We start from the raw sequence: 19,837 nt of genomic DNA, 5'->3' as shown, positions 1-19,837 counted from the left end.
AAAAAAAAAAAAAAAAAAAAAAAAAAAAAAAAAAAAAAAAAAGTAAAAAAAAAGTGACTACTTAGTTTTAGATTGACTTACTTTATTTTGTGGCTTCCCATATCAATAATGAATGCTAAATCCCTTATTTGGGTCAAATTCTTTGGTCAGCTGGCCAGGACTCAGCAACATATCTTGAAGAAAGTAGATCAAAGGTGACTTCTTGACAAATATTGACTTGTGGCTGCAGAGTGATGGTCCCTTGGGTAGAAGTCAGATTAGATGACTTCTTTTTAATCTCTGAGAGCTGCAGTGACCCTTCTGGGGCTCTTGAAACATAGTTGTACCATAATGTCCTCTCTCCTGTCTGAAACCCTCTCCAGCACTGAGGTGCACAGCAAATCTACACCTCTGGTTCATTGCTCCATTCATGGCCCTCCTCAGGTAAGGCCGTCCAAAAGAATCCTCTCTCTTACCATGGCCCTGCCTCCTCTGTGCTCTCTGGATTCCATATATCTGTTTCCCAGAGGTTCTTGCTCCAGGTCTGGCATTCATTGACTGCTTTGCTCCTTGTCTGTTATTGCTTTAGAACTGCTTATCACAGCTGTAAGAGGTGTCACACAATACAGTGCTGTGGGGAATCAGGGTGATCCTTAAATGCTTCGGATTCCCTATGCCCTTTGGCCACATATGGTCACCCTCCCCCTCAATTACACTTCAAAAGGCAGAGGATATATACACTGCTCTTTTACCTTTGTGCTCTGGGAATAGTACTGTGCTGTGCCATAAAAACCTTCTATTTTTGAACAGAAACTAACAGAAGTGAAAAAAAAATAAGTGAATGGCTGACCAGAGCACTTGACACAGTCTGTCACAGCTAAGAGCAGCTCTGTTGATGTGTGAGTAGATTTGGAGGTGCTGAAGGATGCTTGAACGATAACAGTAGAAAGCGAAGCAGTCTTACTTGCTAGAGAGCAAGGACAGCACAGGCATTAGCTGCTCATTCTCCTTGATGCTCTGTGAATGCACTCAACTCTGACTTGCAATAGCAACTTGAGAGTAAGGGAAACCTAACTGCTTTACAAATGCTCTACTGAGGCCTCCCAGGGCCTATTTTTGAGCAGTGGGTATGTAGCCATTAGTCTTACTCAGAATGTTCAGAGCAATTTACATTTGAAAAAAAAGAAAAACAACTAAACCAGACATGATTTGTAGAGAATAGAAGACTTTTTGTTCTACTACCTGTCTGCTGAGCTACCCTGTCCTCTTGAATGTACACCATGACCATTTGTTATTTCCCCCCATGGTGAATGTCTAAGTTCTGTCTACTTTCTGCCCAGCGACTGGAGTGCTGCAGGTGACCGGGAGAATTGATCGCGATGCCCTTCCACTGCGGCTCCATCCCAGCATCTCACTGATAGTCCGGGTGGAGGACAGTCCCAGCAATGGTCATGCCAGTGAAATGGAGATCACAATCATTATTGATGATATCAATGACAACCCACCAGAATGCAGTCCTTCTGCCTTCAGGTATTGAGTGTGTTACTGCCTTGGTGCTGCCTTGCTCCCCCAGACCGGTGTGCAGCCCGGGGCACATCAGTTGGGCTCCCCAAATCTACAGCTAGAGGTTCAAACGGACATTAATCATTAGCCTGCCCACTGTACAGGGCTGTTGTCCGTCACAACATACAGATCAGATTCTGGGTTGCTTCATCTATTGTTGTATTTAGATCTAGGATTTCAGTAAGAACATAGAGCAATGTTTTGGCACATGTTCTATGAAGAGTTGAAAAGAAGAAATATAAGTTGCTCTGATGAGAAATGTGTTTGTTTTAAACAGGAAAGAAGTAAATGAAAATACGGCTCCTGGGACATTTCTCATTGATCTTAGAAATTACTGTAAAGATATTGATGTTGATCCATCAAACAATCAATTTAATTTCACTGGATTATCTGGTTTTGGAAGCAATAACTTCACTCTGGATTCCACTGTGTCTGGGAGACTTGTGGTCAGTCATTTGTGGCTTTATGTTAGATTATCCCATTTCAGAAGTCAATTTATGAAATATTGTAAGTTTTTTTAATTCATTGTCTGTACAAGAAAAAATAATTACTGTAATCCATTTCACAGTTGGTATGATATGGAGAATGACTGTTTTGACTGGATGTAAAGTACATACCCTTTGATTGGGTGCTTTCTAAGGATTCTACAGAATTTAGTGAATAGAGGCTGTTTTTTCCAGTTTTAAATAAATGTGATAGATATGATTGAAAAAAATACCCTTTTTTAGGGAGTGTGAAACACCAGTTTTGATATGGATAAACAGAGAAATCTGATGCCATTTCATACCTATTTACTCATGACAGACTGTGGAAGATCCTTGCTATTCAGCATGAAGAATTTAAATACTTGAGAAATCCCACACTCAGTAGCAACTTCCCAGCTTCATTGGTCAGAATTTTAAAACTACTCTGAGTGGCAAATTTTCCCAAAAGTGTGGTGGGGTTTGCACTTGTGTGATTTTGTATGTCAAAATATGTGTTCCTTATGCTGATAGCTGCTGGCAAACTCGCACTGGCCAGAAACTGCACTAGTTCCTAGATATGTGCAGTAGTGGTTGTTTTGATGCTTTGAAAAAGAACCAATGGTAACTACAGAAAAAGGGAAACAAGAAAAAATAGGCATTCTGTCTAGAAGACAAGAGCACTACAGGAGCAGTAAAATGATTTTGTATGGTTTATTTTAATTTTGGATCTGAGGTATCCTTACCAATAAGTACTGCCCTTAGTTGCTTCATCTACCAAAGTAGAAAACATTTTCTTTGCTGCACAGGATATGATTGTTGTCAGCCCTTTGAGCATTGTGTATATGTAATGTAACAGGCTATTTGAAGTGACCTGTTCCTCCAGGAGTTTCCCTGTAGACTGGGATGAACACTGGATGCCCATGTGTGTTAGTCCCAAAGTTTATGATGCTCTTACAGCAAGATAGAGAGTTCAGGAGATTAGGATTTAAATCTGTGTGAGCCACCATTTAGTAACAACTTGGTGCCTGGATAAACATTCGTGGCTGGACCTGATACCTTTAGTAAATATCTGCAGGCATGAGCTCAAGGAGTAACTACCACTGTTTAGCAATCACAGAGTGTTGTTGAGCCAACAAAAGGCAGAGTAAATACCCAGCTCATTACATGTGCTTTGAATTGACTAGATAAAAAGTCAAGACCCTATGATCCGAATGATAAAACTTCCTGCGCTTATGGGGAAGAAATTTTGTAGGCAGAAGAGAAGAGTTTTGAATTTCCAAGAGATAACAGAGCATGAATGTGTAGAAAAAAGCCTGGAATTCAATCCTGCAATTGGTTAATAGCCTGTATTATTCCTGCAGAACAATACTGTATGTCCAAGGGGGAGATCACACTTACAGAATGCTGAAAAAAGTAATTACCATCCTGTGTACTGTGACTTCCCACAAGGAAGCATAACTACAGTTGTGTTTCTTTTTAATTTAGATGACTGGAAGTGTTGATTTAGAGAACCCAGCTAATCCAGGAATTGAAGTTTATACTTTGACTGTTAGGGTGCAAGATATTGCCCATCCTAACTACTCAAGCAAGTATCCCTTTTAAATTGTTTTTGATAGTTTTCTGTGCTGTAACAGCATGGAGAGAGGAATACCATATGTATTTTGAATATATGCAGGAGAAAATTTCACAACCATACTTAACTCTGATATAATCTTGTTATATTTCCAGATATCATCTACATTTACATCAGGATAAAACCAGTGAATGAATTTTTTCCAGTTTTCAGTACTTCATCTTATGTATTTAATGTTTCAGAAATTACTAAAGGTACAGTAAGTAACACCTACATTATAGAAATAATGTTGTCATGTTGGTAAGTACCTCTTAGCTCTACATGAATTTCCATATATTTAAATGAGGCAAAGGGTTCAAAGTTCCAGTTCAACCAGGGTCTCACCATACAACCACCTACTACCCTTAAATAGACTAAACTGGCAAAAACTCCAGTTGTACAGATGGAAGCTGAGACAGAAAAATTCAGCAATTGCACAAGAAATCTGTGGCAGTGCCAGGAAATGAACTCAGATGTCTTGTTTTAGACTGTCTTTCTGCTCTTGCTAAATTAGCCTTTTGGAGGGAGTGCGATGGTGCAAAGAAACCATTATAGACTGACACAGACAAGGGAGGACTCCCTCGGCCCAGCCACGGTGCACTTCTGTTGTGGTTCTCTACAGACTCTTTATGTTTTGGTATTTACTGCTGGCAGGCAAGCCCATGCACAGGGGAGCCATAGCACAGCATAGTGAACTAGTGCTTCTCACACCACTGCTTTAATTTTTGGGGGTGAAAAACTCTAAACCAAATCTTTAGTTCACTTTCATCAAGTTTTTGTTGGAACAAGGATTCTGTACCTCCTGTTCCCTAAAATGTTAATGAAATATGGATTTTCTGTCTCTCAGCTGGATCCAGCATTGGAAGAGTGCATGCCATAGACAAGGACTGGCCACCCACTATCATCACTTATTCCATTGTAGCGGGAGGAGGCACCAGGGATTACACAAATATCTTCTGGATCAGCTCAACCAAAGGAGATGTGAGGATTTTAGCTAGATTAGACTATGAAACAACTCAGAAACACATTTTTGCAGTACAGGCCTCAGACCAAGAGAAGTTTACAACAGCATCAGTGAGTAAATCCACTCTACTTCTTCCACTTTATCTAAGTTTTTCTGTTTTCTTCCTGGCAACAACAGTAAGACACTGGGCTAAGCACTTTGGTCTGTGAAGGGCAAGTTGAGCCCTGCACAGAGTCATATATTACTCAGATGAAAAAGGTTCATTCAGTTCACTCAGTCTTGGTTTATTTCTTATAAAAACAATTAAAGTAATATTTTAATTATTTTAACTCTGTGGGTTTTGTTTTTCAGTCTTTTTTTCTTATTTTACATTAGCAGTGAAATTGTTTTCAGTGCCCTCGACAATGAAAGTTTTTCTTAATGGCTACATATGTACCAGAAAATAGAAAAAAGACAGGATCTTGAAGCCAAGTAGCACAATCTAATAGTAGCCATGCTTAGTGACAAGTCCTTTTTGGAACCTGTGCAGTGTCCCTTGGCCCTCAATTTTGATTTTGTCTGTGATGTTTTTTCACTGCAAAACATCCAAAGTAACGTGGGAATTGTGTCACAGCCCATCGGAGTTGTGTTTTCATGGGTGGTACAGAGAGGATGTGCTAAATACCTTGGGGATGAGGGCTGGGCTTGGGCAGCCTCTTGGGTTAATGTCAGAGGGGCCAGCCCAGTACACATGGCCTACACTGTGTCCACATGGCCTATTGGAGTTGAACCCTTACATGTGCCTTCCCCTGACTGTGATCCAGTTTTTTCCCTAATGGTGCTATCTGGCAGGATCCAAGGCCATGCCAGGCACCAGTGATAACATTTAACAGCAGGGTTGTACTCAAGTTTGTTGCCCAGACCTATTTCATGCAGAAATAAAGATATTGGTGGTATACCCACAAAGGTCACTGTATAGTCAATTCTTTCAAAGAAACCCAGTGTCCTTCCCAGACAGACTCCTTTTTACTTCTTTTCACATTTTCTCCCCCATGACTGCTTCACATTTGATTTTTGCACATCTCTTGGAGGTGACACAAGAATTAAACTTGCTTTTTATTCCAGCTAAGCACCACCTGTAGAGATGCTAGGGGGGAGGTACTTAATCTCTTTATCATCTATAATATTTCTAGGTGATGATAAATGAAAATTCAACATCAGAAGATTTTAAGGATGGCAAGTTTATCTATTGCCTGACTAGGAAAGAACTTTGGGAAGGGTAACCTTTTTCTGTCAGCCAGATAATCCCAGCTGACATTAAACACATCTGGTGCTACTCAGGGTGCTCCCAGCCATGCAGAAGGCCATTACCAGCATTTCTCTCTCACTGGGAACAGTCTATAAGCACTGTTGCTTCCATGGAGCATGCTCTGAATTATTATTAAATATGCTAGGAAGCCTAACTGATGACTGTGAAGCAATTCAATAGGTTTGAAAGGGAGTTTAATGAATTTGTGATTCTAACTACGATACAATTCAGGTTATTCAAATGGTCAGAGAGCCTAAAAATCCCAGTTTTGGAAGATGGTTCAGGTCAAGGAGCCTTGTCGCAGAAGAGCATTGATCACAAGAAGAACTGAAGCCCAAATGACAACAGACATTTTCTGGCAGGAACTGGATTGGAAGGGAGGTTCAGTGCTCTTCCTCTGCTGTTGATCAAAAGAACAGGCAAAGCCAAACAGTTTCTGAAGTTAATAAAATTCTGACTCAGCACAGTGGAGCAATTTCAGCTTGCTATTGCTCTTTTCTTTCAGGTAACTGTGAATGTTTTGGAAGTAAATGATGAAGAACCAGTTTGTTCACCTAATTTCTATTCATTTCAAATCCCAGTCAGCTTAGCTGTTGGGACCAATATTAATGGCTTCAGGATTGAATGTCAAGATCGTGATTCTGATCCCAGGTCTTTCCGTTACTTCATTAATGAAGGTACTGTGTCAGAGTGTATTAGCTGGGAACAGTCAAAAAATTAGTGAATGCTGATGGTTCACTTAAATTTGTAAACAAAAATCTAACACGTTTTATGTGCTGTTTCTCACGGTGAGCTAGTTGCGATCCACAAGTTCTGCACACCATTACTTTGCTGCTTACCAAAAGAGATGTCTCTCCACAAGTTGGCTACTGGTGCTAGCACCTAGAACCATTCCCTTGCAGGACTGCATTGCCTACCACACGAATTAGTTAGCAATTCATTACACAGTTGACACGAACTTTGGAAGAATGAGGTGGAATGATATGCAGTGTCAAATTTCCCTTCCAATCACAGCTGAGCAAATTGTGAGAAATGATGGAGAGTTCTGTTACTCTGCATATCCTACAACTAGGTGCTGGTACACAGTTAAAAACTGCTCAAACCTGAGTGTTCTAGGTCCATGCTGCATCCATTAAATCCCCATTTTAACAACCACTGTTTGAATCTACACTGGGAGAACTGCAGTGGTATGGGATGTGTGGTGGTTTTAATCTAGACCTTCCCTGGTTACCAGTTTGTAACCAAGGAAGGGGCAGTGTTCCCAGTATTCCATACGATCTTTAAGTAAATCGTGGTATAAATAAGAGGGGAGAAGCGGCCTTCGTTCTTCTTCTCTTCTGCCGAAGTTCGGGAACAGTGGGTCCCTGCATTGGTCTCGCTTATCTAAGGCTGAGGCCTGCAGCATCCACTAACCTGCTACATGGAAGCTTGGAGAGTGCTGGCAGTGTCTGCCAATCCTGCTTTCTAAGGGACGTGGTGAGATTTGTTTCACTAGTTATTTTACTAGTTCTCGGGTTTGATTGTGCATATCTATTCGGTGTCCCTTTTTGTTTCCTTTTGTCCCTTTTTCCCCTTTCCCTATCCCTTCAGGGGTGTTTGGATTCCCGTTTGCTATGTACATAGCATCTTAACTGTAATATACATAAAATATTTTTTTATATAACTAGCTTGATTTTCGGGTTCTTCAATTTGCATAGTTTTTTTTCCTTTGCCCTGGGGGAAGTAGAAAGGGGGGAAGAGAGAGACTGCTACTGGGGGGGTTGGGCATTTGGCAGGGAGCAAGTCCGAACCATCACAGGATGACACAGCTTCACAAAAGAGGGAACACACTCTCTTGGGGCAATTCCTTTTTTGTTGCTACGGTGACTGCTGTGAAGGAGGGAACAGACTGTCCAGGTGCTGTGAGCATCAAGAGAGAATCTCTGTCCCACTGCAGCCCTTTGATGCCAGAGAGGGAGCTCTGCAGTAGTGGTATTGCCACATGAACCTCTACAACATCTGTGTTTGTGTTAGTCAATCAGGGTCTACCCCCAGGTCCAGTTCTGGCAGTACAGATGTGAGCTGTGCCATGTACTTTTCCTCTGAGCCACAGAGCAGCGCATGGCTGGTTTTGTGCTGTACAGTAGATGTGACCTTCAAGGTCACATCAGCTCTGGAGCTTTACGGGGCAACAAGAACCAAACTAAAGCACATTTGGTGCATTTTCATGACTGACCTCCTGTATGTGTCTGGCCAGAGCCTAAGACCTGGAGCTGTCCTACCTACAGCCCAACCCATGAGCAGCTCTCCAGCTACATAGACAGAAAGCAGCAGGTGGGGATCTCAGAGCACCTCTGAGCTCTCCTCCCTGCCCCATGGTGCTGACAAAGCCCTGGAGGCAATTAATGTCCCGGAGTTGTTATCTCTCTTCTGGGGGACCTCTTCAAAGGCTTCCTCTTGGCAGAGAGAGAAGCCATGGACAGGGACTGGAGCAACACTTCAAGGGCAATCCAGTAGTAGAATGAGTCACAGTGTAGGGTCTTAACCCCAGCTGGGTGTTGTTGGGTGTTCCCCAGGCTGTAAGGACAGGTCATTCTGGTGAACTCTCACGTGCCCTGTGTCTCTGAAGTGTTTTCACAGCCTCCTCTTAGCTATTTCCCCATAGAGGGTCTTATTCTATATTGTAATCCTTCATGACTCTATTGTTCTAAATTATTTTGTATGGTATCAGAAAAATGCAGGTGCCATTCTTGTAACTGACATTTCATCACACCTCACCACTTTACTGTGGAATTAATTTTTTGGCACGTTGGTGTTACTTTTTTTTTGCAGGCAATGAGAACAATCATTTCACTCTTTCACCGAGTGCTGGCTCCAATACATCTCGGCTGATTCTTGCATCACGGTTTGACTATGAGAGTGGGTTTGACACAAGCTGGATTTACAATCTGCGTGTCTACGTAACAGATGACAATTTACTGTCTGTCAGGGACAAAACTATACATTTAATTGAAACTGGAACGGTGACTTTAAGTATCAGAGTTATCCCAAATCCAACTACTGCCATTACCACCACGGTAAGTTCACTGAAATTTATGTCCAGTTCTGCATGGCCTTTATGGACTAATCTCCACAGAACTGAAGAAAAGAGGGTAGGTGTATGCAAAAGGAAAGCAAAAACCTAGAGTGAGTCCAGTCCTGGGCACTGCTGAGCCCTATGCTCTTGTGATAGAGCCAAAGATGCTTGATGTGCTTAGTGCCATGAAGCATTAGTCCCAGGTACAGAGTCGTAACATGTGTTTTGTATTTCAGCTTCTAAAACGAAAAGGGCAAGTGGCCAAAGGACTGGGCACACTGCCATTACCATGCAACTGGAAAGTTAAAGATTTTGGCAGCTTCATTAATAAGGAAAGAGTAGGGATTAACCTTTGCCTGGAACCTTAAAATTACCTCATGCATTTTGCACTACTTTTTTTTATTCATAGCTATGCACTTTCCCAGCTGCCTTGCACTTCTATGTGCTTCTTTAGCAGTGGAATACATTAACTGTGGCTATTAGAGTTGAAAAAGACAACAACAACAACAACAAATCCTCATTACTTGGAAGGGTCTTTTCCCCATCACTGTCCTGAAAAAATTTGGAGCAGCCTGTCAGGAACTGAAGCAGTTGTGCACAGCCTCAGCATGTCACTGAGATTTTAGCATGTTTCAGACAACCAATCCACAGGGGTGGGAAGCATATTTCCTGATCTCCCACCCCACGTGGTGGTCCATAGCTGAGTTAGGGAAGCCTGTACAGCTTTCGGCAGTCCAGGTGGGATGTGATCTTGCACAGCCTGTGGGGCTGTGGGCCTGTGTCCCAGCAATACAGTTCACTCCCCTGCACAGCCATCCCAGGCAAGCTCTGGTTTGCCAGTTTAATTTTGGAGCTGATTTCTATCAGGCTGGTGCAGGATCTGAGGAGAGCTGTCTTTTGTCTTGTCTGCAGAAGTGGCACAGCCTGAGGGTATGGACCACTCTGTCCCCATTCTTGTGCTTGTCATCTCCTATATTCCATCTTCCATCATCCAGAGTTCATCCATTCCCTGCCTGTCTGAAGATGGCATTACCCTTTTCCGTTTTGCATGCAGGAATAAAAATATGAGTATCCAACGTAAAAGAGCTCTTCGCTGTAAAATGGTCTGGGTCTGCTAGAGGCTATTGGTAACTGAGCCAGAACCGAAGGATCCTGCAAACAGCGCATGCAAGTCTTTATGCTCTGCTATGAAAATGCTTAGATCCAAATTTGCAGACTGATTAATAACCCTGTTATTATCTAATGCTCTGTTGGGAAGGAATAAATGGTTTTCTCACAGCCTTCTATTCCCCCCTACTTGTTGTGGAAATGAAAAGTTAAGCTGAATAAACTTATTCTGTATTTCTTTCCCGTGCTTTACCACAAATACAAACAGTCTTAACCACATACCACAGCATTAAATCTGCCTCCCCAGAGATATCAGCCTTCCACTTTCAGTCTATTTTCCAGAAGAGCACTTCCATTACAGCAAGTTCTCCCATCACTACTCATGTGTTCAGTGCAGCAATTTGATGAATCAGATACTGGAAGGTTGGTAGTGTAGAAAAGAAACCCTGTCACAAAACGTCACTTGTGACTTCAGTCCAAGTGAGGACAGGGTGGTAGTGGTGATCTTGAGATTATTTGAGAGTTTCTCTAAGGATTGGATGTATCTTTTATTGACAAGACTAAATAGGTTATTTTAAAATTATCCTTAAACTGGAAAGAAATAGATACCCTACTAAATTGCACACACAGTGTGATTACAGATGTCTCACAGAAAATTAAAAAAACCCCCAAACTTCAGTAGATTAAAAAATCTAATAGTTCCACAATGGGTAATGAACCAGGTAGAGCAAATGAGTCATTTATGAAACGTGTAAGGACAGTTTCATGATGGGACCTTAATGAATGAGTTGCTACCACCAAGTGACGTGCCAGCTCAGAGATGTGTCTCCTGACACTTGGGAAGATGTGGGAGATTGCAACTGCTCAGGAAGTGTGGTTTCCCCTTCTGGAACAAGTCACAGGGTAAAAAAGAGTTTCATTTCTTTTTGTACAATAACCCAGTTCCTTAGGGTTCAACTCCTCTTACAAAGGAGGCTGAACAATGACTGCAATGAAGATGACCTACTTCCAGTTTTGCCTTAGGTAATAGGAAACCATTATCTCAGTAATGGCAGTATTCCCTGGTCTTGCTCATCCTCCAGAAGTTCACTCACAGTCTCTCAGGCAGCCTGTGGCTTTTAAGCCCCACCCCAACATGCTTGTTTTAATACAAGGTATGGAAACATGATATGGAACCTCCCTTTTGCACTGTGGGTAGGCTCCATTTCAACCTGCCTTTGTTTGCCCCAGGAGCTCAGTGGTCCACCTCAGCCATCTGAGCTGCCTTGGCAGTCAGCAGGCAGGGAGGTGGGATGAAACATTGGCTCCAGCAGACGCTGTTTCCCAGGTGCCTGGTGCTTCAGTACAGAAGTTCAACCAGATATTGGTGTCAGCACCCTTACAAGTGTTCAGCTCAGCCTTGAGGAACTTTTCTTGTCTTCTTTTAAAAGCCTGGCTTCACTGTCGTGACAAGAAGGGAGAACCTTTACTCTGCATCGGCGTGGTACGTGCCATTCGTCGTCACCCTTGGCAGTTTGCTGCTCCTCGGAATGCTGGGGTTCTTGGGATTCCTGCTGGTGACCTGGCTCCGCACCTGCTGCCCTCCAGCAGGGAGAGCACACCGCACACCTCTGTGAGTGCTCCCAAATGCCAAGCTGGGGGAGTCCCCAGCAGCGCCTAGCAATGACAGAGGTAGCCTAGACCTTTTGGCTGTAATGAAATCTACACTTTAAATCTTTTATAGTATTGTGCCCTTCCTGGTGGTAAACGCTGTCACCAGCTACAGTGGTATTTAGTGTTAATCATGTGAAATCAAGAAAAAATGTCCACGGCATTTTTTTTTCATGGGTTTAGTAACACCAGCATTTGCTGAAGGTAGGAGTGGAATTAGCAATTATGACCTCTAAAGGCAGCTACACTCGTGAGGCTCAGTCAGAGACTGTGCCAGACTGCGCTGCCCACAGTCTGCAAATATAAATGCTTTTGGTTTGCATTTGACCCCCATTCCAAGGGAGCTCCCATCTAGGTAGTTACTGGATGCAGTTTCCTCCCTCCCAGAGTCCTTTGCAAATCTGCTCATGCCAAATTCATTGTCCTGGCAAAGCTTCTGCAGGTTTCCTGGAGTTTTACCCAAGCCAGTTGCAAGGCTCTGGCCCATAAAGCTTAATGGTACCTCTAAATGCTTGTGCTTGGCAAAAGCCACGGAAGCACCTGGGACTGGGCTCTGGATCACTGTGGGAAGTGCAGAGATCCCTGCTGGCTGGCTTCTCAGTGGGCTGGAGCCAGGCTGCCTCTAAATTATCTTTTTACTTCACAAAACAAAGATAAACAGTCCTTTAAGTGGGCTGGGATTAAAAAAAAGAAAAAGGATTTCTGTAAGTATTCACTGGATTTGGCCATAAATTTAGAAGTTACAGGAAATGTAAAGAGGTAATATATGATTGTGATTTTAATTCAAATGGTGCGTGCAAGGCATTTGCAACTTGTGATAAAAATGAAAAATGAATCTAAGATATTGTTACTATTTATTAATAGGCAAAATGATTCATTGGGAGCCAGGTTCTCCCATTAAAAAGCAATTTCTATATTTTCAAAAACATTTACAACCTTTCAAATATTTTAAGTGGTATTGTCAGAGCAGATCAGACTCAAAAGGTTGACCTTTCTCCAAGGATGGAATAAGATGACAGTATCTAAAAATATATTTTTCTAGATTTCATAAATCTATCATGCTATCATCAATAAGACTTTATTATTTTAATATCATCCCTTCTTGAAGAGGTGTTAGAGGAATGTTCAGGTCTGCTTTCCTGTTTGAGAGCAGTAATAAATGATACAGGCCTTCAGCAAAACCAGAAACCAAACAAATCAGGCAAATCTCAGAACTCAAGGAAACATCCTTCTTGCCAAATGCAAAAGAACAAAGCATGACATTTTTATACAGGTAAAAGTATTACATTTGTTAACTACACTCTTAGTCTTTTTTTTTTTTTTTACAGGATAAATGCTCCAGGTTTGTACCTCTTTTTTTTATTTAATGCCTCACAACAAGACCTTGTTTATGATTCAGTGTAAGGTTTGTAAACTAATTTCTAGACAAATGAATTTGACCCAGGACACGGGTACTGAGATTAGATAAGCCCGGCCAATTATGGGAGGCCTGACTAAGTGATTTCATGGCCCTTTTGGAGTTCAAATCTATCAACTATGAGGTAAAAACCAAATTCACAGTATCCTGGCATTTTGGCATAGGTGCTAAAGAATGGCTGTATTTTTCACATGCAATTCATATGCTATTTGTTAAAAAATAATCCCATCCACCTATAGCACCTTCAAGAGTCCTCTCCACTCTAAGTCCCTGTTCTCTGATCACTCCATTTGTTCCCTTAACACCATCACTTCATTTACCTGAAGATTTATTTTGAAGTATTGGTGCTTTTAAAGGGGTTTGTATAAGTTTGCATAAGTTGCACCTGAAAAAGCATGTTTTTTAAAGAGTTCCTTTTATCCCATTGGCTTCCTACTAGCAATCTTTGCTCATATGGGCTCAGTAGGACCCTACTTTTGTAACTCTTTCTCCTCAGCTGTTATCTCCCAGCTTGAAAAAACACAGAACCAACAAACCCCACAAAATCAGCTGTTCTCTTGTTTGCCCAATTTGAGACATTTCAGCATTGGCTGGTTTCTAAAAAATGAATGCTTGGTACCTTCTGAAAAACTGGTTCTCAAATGCTGGGCAGCAAAGACCAGACAGAACAGGTTTCCCATCACTGCTCAGGTTGAGACCCATCTGCAGCAGTTCAGAGTATTGCAAAGCCTGTTGGTGGCCAGGCACACGGTTCTCCAAAGAAAGCCCATTAAACAAATTGGCAAGGAGTGAGCAAAAAGAAATCACAGCAACTTGTTGGGTATCATCCACGAATCCGTGCTGTCGAGATGCCCATGGCACTGTTGTTCTGTTTGTTTGCATGTGGGATGAGTTAATAGTGTAGTAAATTCACACAAACCCAAACTGTTCTTCAGTCTGAATTTTACTTGACTGGAACTGCAGCACTTTCCTGTTTTGTCTCCAAGTGGATGGTTGAGCGCATAATCTTTGGAACTACAACAGTAGCTCGTGGAACTACAGCAGTCTACGTTTCTAGTTCAGATATCCCCAAAGGTGAATTTATCTCTATCTTCCTGTTATTTAGAAAGGGAAATTTGTCTAAAAAACATTGCTATTCATTCATTATTGAAGGAATAAGACTTTTCAAGGCTAGACTTTTAATTAGTCATTGGCAACTGTGGATTCCCACTCTAAGATACTATGAAGGAATTTGCTTTTCAAGGCTAATTTGAGATGTTTCAGAAGTTGAGTAGCAAGAGTATCTATTTGTTTGAGGAAATCTTGCATTTAGTTTCTATAGTCCTGCTCAGAAAAGTCTGGTTCTTTACAATGTGTGTTTTCCTTTCTGTAGAAAAGAAGAAACATAAGAAAGACGTGGTTGTGGTAAGTGCTGCTGGCCTCGAAACAAAACCCTGTTTTGCCAGCCCCATCATGCAATATGATCATGAGACCCTTTCTATGAAAGGTGTGTGTTTTCAAAGAGAATATAAAAATGATAGGCAAGGAAAAAAGGATTGCCCTCAAGTGCAAAATATTTCAGTACCCCACCTAGCCTCTGTGTTTTGAGGCAACATTGAGTGTGAGGGATTCACACGTGTGTGGGGCCTCTTTGCTTCCAAGTGCTGAAATGCCTACTGGGGAGTCCAGACAGGCTGTACCCACAACAGTGAAAGGGAGACTCATTTCACCCACAGAGGAGGGATGACAAGTGCCACAGCTTCACTGATGGTTGTGGTGTGCTGCTGAGGCACCTCTGACCTGTGCAGCTGACTCTGACCCACCTGAGTGCAAGCAGTGAGGTACACAAGCTGTAAAGAGTCTGGTCTTGATAAGCTGTTTGCAGGAAAATGCCATAGTTGTTTCTACTGTTGTAGATGTTTCTTTGCTCCTAGATCTCTGGGCTCTTTCTTTTTCATAGACATAATATCGTAAAGGCTGTAATGCTCTCAGGCACATGGTGTCATTCCTGGAATGGTCCTGTGCAGGGCCAGAAGCTGGGCTTCAATGATCCTTGTGAGTCCCTTCCAACTCAGGATACTCTATGAATCTATGCAAAGCACTTTCATCAGTGAACTCCCTCTCCACAAGTTCTTCAGAGAGGTGATTCCCAAACCTCCTTTGTGTGGAGAAGACCATCTTGTGGTTATCCAGGTGGAGGTATTTAGAGTGTCAGACCTTATCAATTCTCCTTTGAACATCTCATGGCAAAACCCTACACCACAAATAGCTCTTGTTGCCAGTTCAGATTAAACTCAGCCTAATGGAATGCAACATACAGGTCACACAAATCCACCTCCATCCATGTAGATCACAGTTTCCAAGTCACTGCTTATTCTTCATACTTAACAAATTCACAGGACTGATTTCATATTTTGTGTCTCTTCACAGACTATGACAAAGCTAAACACTATTTTTGATGGAGAAGCCAGAGACCCAGGTAATAAAAAGTAATTAACAGGGGATATGAACATTTGGCTGGAACCAAACTGGATTAGTTGATTTAAATATGGTTCGACACCAACTTTTCATGTTTCAGGTTTGCTGTTTCCAAGGAGAACGGGAATTATCTCTCACAGACAGTGCAAATCAAGGCAGTGCCTCAGTAACATTTCTAATGGTAGAATACACTTATGGCCCTTGAAAGCACACATCCAATGGCCAGATTATTCACACTACTCCTCTGCTAAACTTGAATGTATGGATGTGGTATAAGAGGGTGGGAGGAGAGGAGGGATTTTCTGCAAGCCTCTTGCTCTGGCTATGTGGTTTACCCCCTCCCATTCTGGGAAATGGCCAGGAGATTAATGTAACTGCAGAAGTACTGACTTTGTCTCTTGTACCTCTCCCTGGATGCATGGTGGGTTACTTGTTCCTGCACAGATCTCCTCCCTTGCAGCAACACTGCATTGCTGCTGTCTATCCAAGCATCTCTTGTTAGGGAGGAAAGGGAAGACCTTTTGCTTTTAGATACAGTTGTGGTGGCATCAGCTATCAAGTGTGTCACCAGGCTCCAGTTATGTTAACTCTGAGCATGTCTGATCAACGAGCTAGGAAAAGGGAAAATGAGGCAAAAGCTACAAAACCCAGGACAATCAGGGAGGTGTGTGCTTATCCCCTTCCCCAAGTGACAGCCACTGTGCTCTGCAGCAGGGCTCATTGCAGAAAGTGTTTTTCTAAGGGTTGTTCTGATTTACCTCATTCCCCTGAAACACAGCCCCTGCCTGAGCCCCTCACTGTGGTGCTTGGTCTGGAATTAGGATGCCCAGCCCTGCGCCTAATGAATGAGGGCCCCAGCACAGAGATGGAGGGGTGGTAAAATGTGACACTCAGTCCAAATAGGTCTTTAACAAATAGATCTGAAAATAGGTCTGAAACAATAGGTCTAGAAATTATCCAGAAGAAGGCAGGTTTGTTTCGATGCTTGAATTCATCTGGCCAATTTCCACTCAAGTGCCTGTACCTTGTGTTTCTTATTAGCTGGCTCGGAGCTGTTGGATGCCTTGAGCTAATGGGAAACATTGGGCATAGAGACTTCAGTAGAATTTGGGGAAAACAAAGGGGGCCCTACTGTGCAATTAAACCCATCCACAAGGCTGCTCAAGGCCAGTTTGATCCAGCTCCAAGCCCACCTGCTATTTATAAAGAGATCAGGAAGGATGGGCTCCAAAGTCCCTGCTTTTTCCCTGTGTAACTTCATTTGTAATACATGGATAGTCTAGACTGCCGCAAGACCTGCTTTCCAGTCTGCTTGCCTGACAGCTGGTGGCTCCCTTTCTCAGCAAACCTGACCTCACTAAACTTAAGGATATCTGAGCCCATCCAAACTGCACTTCAGAACCATAGCATTTATGTCATGCCTGGCACAAACATTAAGGTGTAACACAACTTTGTGGTGTCAGCAGGGAAATGTGTGCTCCTCACTCCTCCCCTCCCTTCTCCACAGCTCACCCAAAACCTAGAGGAGCAAGTGTTGCCAGTTTGAAAATGAGATTTAATAATTCCCAGGACATCATCTGTTGAATATGATTAAGAGGGATGGTCAGAAGCTGCTTCCTGATCTGGGCTGCTTTAATGTGCCCACCTTCTAAGCAGGCAGAAAAAATAACATGTAAAGAGATCCAGTTTCATCTTTAATTGCTCAAATTGTGTTAATGTGTCAGAAACCATTAATTCTGATACAAACTGTAAGGTGTAGTAACGCATAACCACCATTTCTTTCCAGGCCTTAATGGCCTATTGTTTGTCTTGTATTACTTATGTATAACTATAAGAAGTGCCACTATAAGTCTTGATTCTCTGTTTAGCAAGAATCAGAGATTTGGACTGTGAGGTGATCACACTGGAGACATGGCAATTTTTTGACATTTCTCTAGGTAGCAAACAAGCTGAAGGAGAAGATACTTGCTTTTAAAGTACAAGTAGAAGTTACCCATAAAATCTAAATAGAGACAGAAGCCTCTCTAATAAGGAAAGGCAGCCACATGTGAACAACCAAAATTTAACAATATTTTATATATACGAGGGAAGCATGTACTTGTACAAACTGAAAACACACAGTACTTCACTCTGTTAATGACAATGTGCACAGCAAGCCTCAAGGAAAGCATTCTGTGCAAATGGAAAGGAAACACATGCAGCCAAAACTCGTTGGAGAGCTCATGTCTTTAAATTCTGCATCAACCTAGATGAGCTTACATTGTCTGGAAGATGTCTGTAACACACTGGGCTCCTAAGCAGGTTTTGCTACCTCTGGTAGGCAACTCCACTTGACAAAATAGGCACAGACATCCACAATGGCCTTGCTCAGTATGGTGAAAGACAGAAGTTTTGGGATAGTTAGTCCTTACAACTAACAACTATGGATGTGTTTGTTACACTGCCCATGTCAATCCATGGTAGCTGTAACTTGGACAGAGCTATAGGATGATAGGAAGGTGCTATTTTTTGGAATGGGAATGTTTTGAATATTCCTGTCCCCCAAACTGCAGAGCCAGTTCTTATAGTGGCAGAATAGCAACTCCTCTGAGAGGCCACAGCAATGCCCAGGTCCCCACACTTTCTTGCAGAAATGAGACTTTCCCTCTTAGGGCACCTCCCCCACTCAGCTGATTTTCCAAGTGCTTCATGTTTCTCATTTCAATCCCATGCTGAGAACTGTCATGTCTTAATCTGCTAAAGCAGGAATTATTTTAATCAGGTGTCTTTTTGTTCTTGCAAGTTACTGGCAGAATGTACGAATTCAATACACGGTCGGGGGCCCGAAGGTGGAAGAAGAGCAATGAGCCCCTTCAGTCAATGCTGGCTGGTCAGGTAACACCCAGTGCCACAGACAATAGTGGCCAAGGGACAGACAGAGCAGAGGCAGCAAGCAAAAAAGAACCTTCAGAGAAGAGGAAAGAGCTGACTGCAGCAACAAAACCAGCTACCAAGCCCTCAGCAGACCAGGATGGGCTGAGATTACAAAAGCAGAAAGAGGAGTCTGAGGGCAGGGGGTTATCCTCAGTGGCCCCTCAAGGCAGGAACTGACCTGCTATCTCCAAATGAGCCCTACATTTCCACTAAGCCAGAGTTCATGAAATTCCAAGGCACTTTCTGAACAACCTCTGATCAGAATAACCAAAGAATCAGGTGTGATTTTTCTCTATGTATATCTCAGCTGCACAACATAAGGTGGGCATTGATGTGTATACTGGACCCAAAGACAGGATGAAGCTGGAGGTACCTCGGACAGGTGTGTGTTAAGAGTGGGAGAGAAGGGGAGGACGTGAGAGGGGGAGAAGAGGAAACAAAAGCAGAGCCACAGACAAGCATTCACTTTCCACTGCGCCCTACAGACAAAGGCAGTGTTCTCCTGGAAGAGCTCTGCAACCCCAACCAGCATGGCCACATCCTCTGACTGCCTTTGGGAATGGCAGCATACACAGGGATGTGCTTTCTCACAGCGAATGGGGTCTCCTGTTCCTGCTGAGCAGCAGAATGGGTGAAAAGCACATCAGGGTAAAAATGTGTGTTCATAAAAGCTAAAAATACTTGCTTTTTATTCGGTATTTTATTTCAGCCCTTCCTGGCCCTCCCATCTTGCTGTAGAAAAGACTGTGGCTTGAAAGCAATTATGGAGTGGAGAAAACCCACAGCTTGTTATGGTATCTGAGGCTGTCATGTCAACGCTTTCAGCTTATTTATCTTTCGTAACACTAGCAATGCTAGCAGCATTGAATATCTTCACCTTTGGTATTTCCTCTGGCATATTTAATGCTTTACAGAATCAAGTGGAACACACTCAAAAGAATAATGACAGTAAACACATGGGGTGAAATCATCTTTTCCGGGTGTGGGCATGTATAATATAATATAAGTGCTGTCGAAGAACTTGTTATAAAACAAGTAAACCCTACAAGATTTCAGAAAATTATTTTAATCTGAAGGAAAAAGTAATAAAAGATAACTTAATGCTCCATGTCTTGGCTTCTTTTCATTCCAGATTACAAAAAGGCTTTTTGGCAACAAGGGGCTGATATCAGGTGGCAAAAGAAAATGTGTGTTTAACTTGAGCATGGACAGTCAATGAAGATTTTATTCAGTCTGTCAGGTACATTGTTTTTTGTCATACAATGAAGGACCTGGATGGAGAGGTCCACGATAATTTCACCAAGGATCCTACACTTCACAAAACCACCTGTCATGGTGCTGTGATTCTTTGCTGTGCTCTAAAGGAGT

The 19,837-nt window shown here is 42.4% G+C and overlaps 1 protein-coding gene across 1 annotated transcript in view; it reads left to right on the top strand.

Annotated features, from left to right (window-relative positions):
- Positions 1–19,545, top strand: part of CDHR3 (cadherin related family member 3) — a 57,803-nt gene extending 38,258 nt beyond the window's left edge. The window contains exons 10-21 of the mRNA XM_027890090.1: positions 1,320–1,509; positions 1,820–1,988; positions 3,492–3,591; positions 3,735–3,833; positions 4,466–4,692; positions 6,376–6,547; positions 8,682–8,926; positions 11,463–11,644; positions 13,011–13,024; positions 14,472–14,503; positions 15,509–15,557; positions 18,339–19,545. Coding sequence (XP_027745891.1) covers positions 1,320–1,509; positions 1,820–1,988; positions 3,492–3,591; positions 3,735–3,833; positions 4,466–4,692; positions 6,376–6,547; positions 8,682–8,926; positions 11,463–11,644; positions 13,011–13,024; positions 14,472–14,503; positions 15,509–15,557; positions 18,339–18,646 — 1,787 coding nt within the window. The 3' untranslated portion in view covers positions 18,647–19,545. The remainder of the gene's footprint in view (positions 1–1,319; positions 1,510–1,819; positions 1,989–3,491; positions 3,592–3,734; positions 3,834–4,465; positions 4,693–6,375; positions 6,548–8,681; positions 8,927–11,462; positions 11,645–13,010; positions 13,025–14,471; positions 14,504–15,508; positions 15,558–18,338) is intronic.
- Positions 19,546–19,837: the final 292 nt, after the last annotated feature.

The sequence above is a fragment of the Empidonax traillii genome, unplaced genomic scaffold (assembly GCF_003031625.1).
Source record: "Empidonax traillii isolate 1590-97213 ecotype Southwest subspecies unplaced genomic scaffold, ASM303162v1 scaffold277:size2070623, whole genome shotgun sequence".
NCBI lineage: Eukaryota > Metazoa > Chordata > Aves > Passeriformes > Tyrannidae > Empidonax > Empidonax traillii.
The sequence above is the reverse complement of the archived record's forward strand: the minus strand, read 5'-3'. Positions and strand labels throughout refer to the sequence as shown.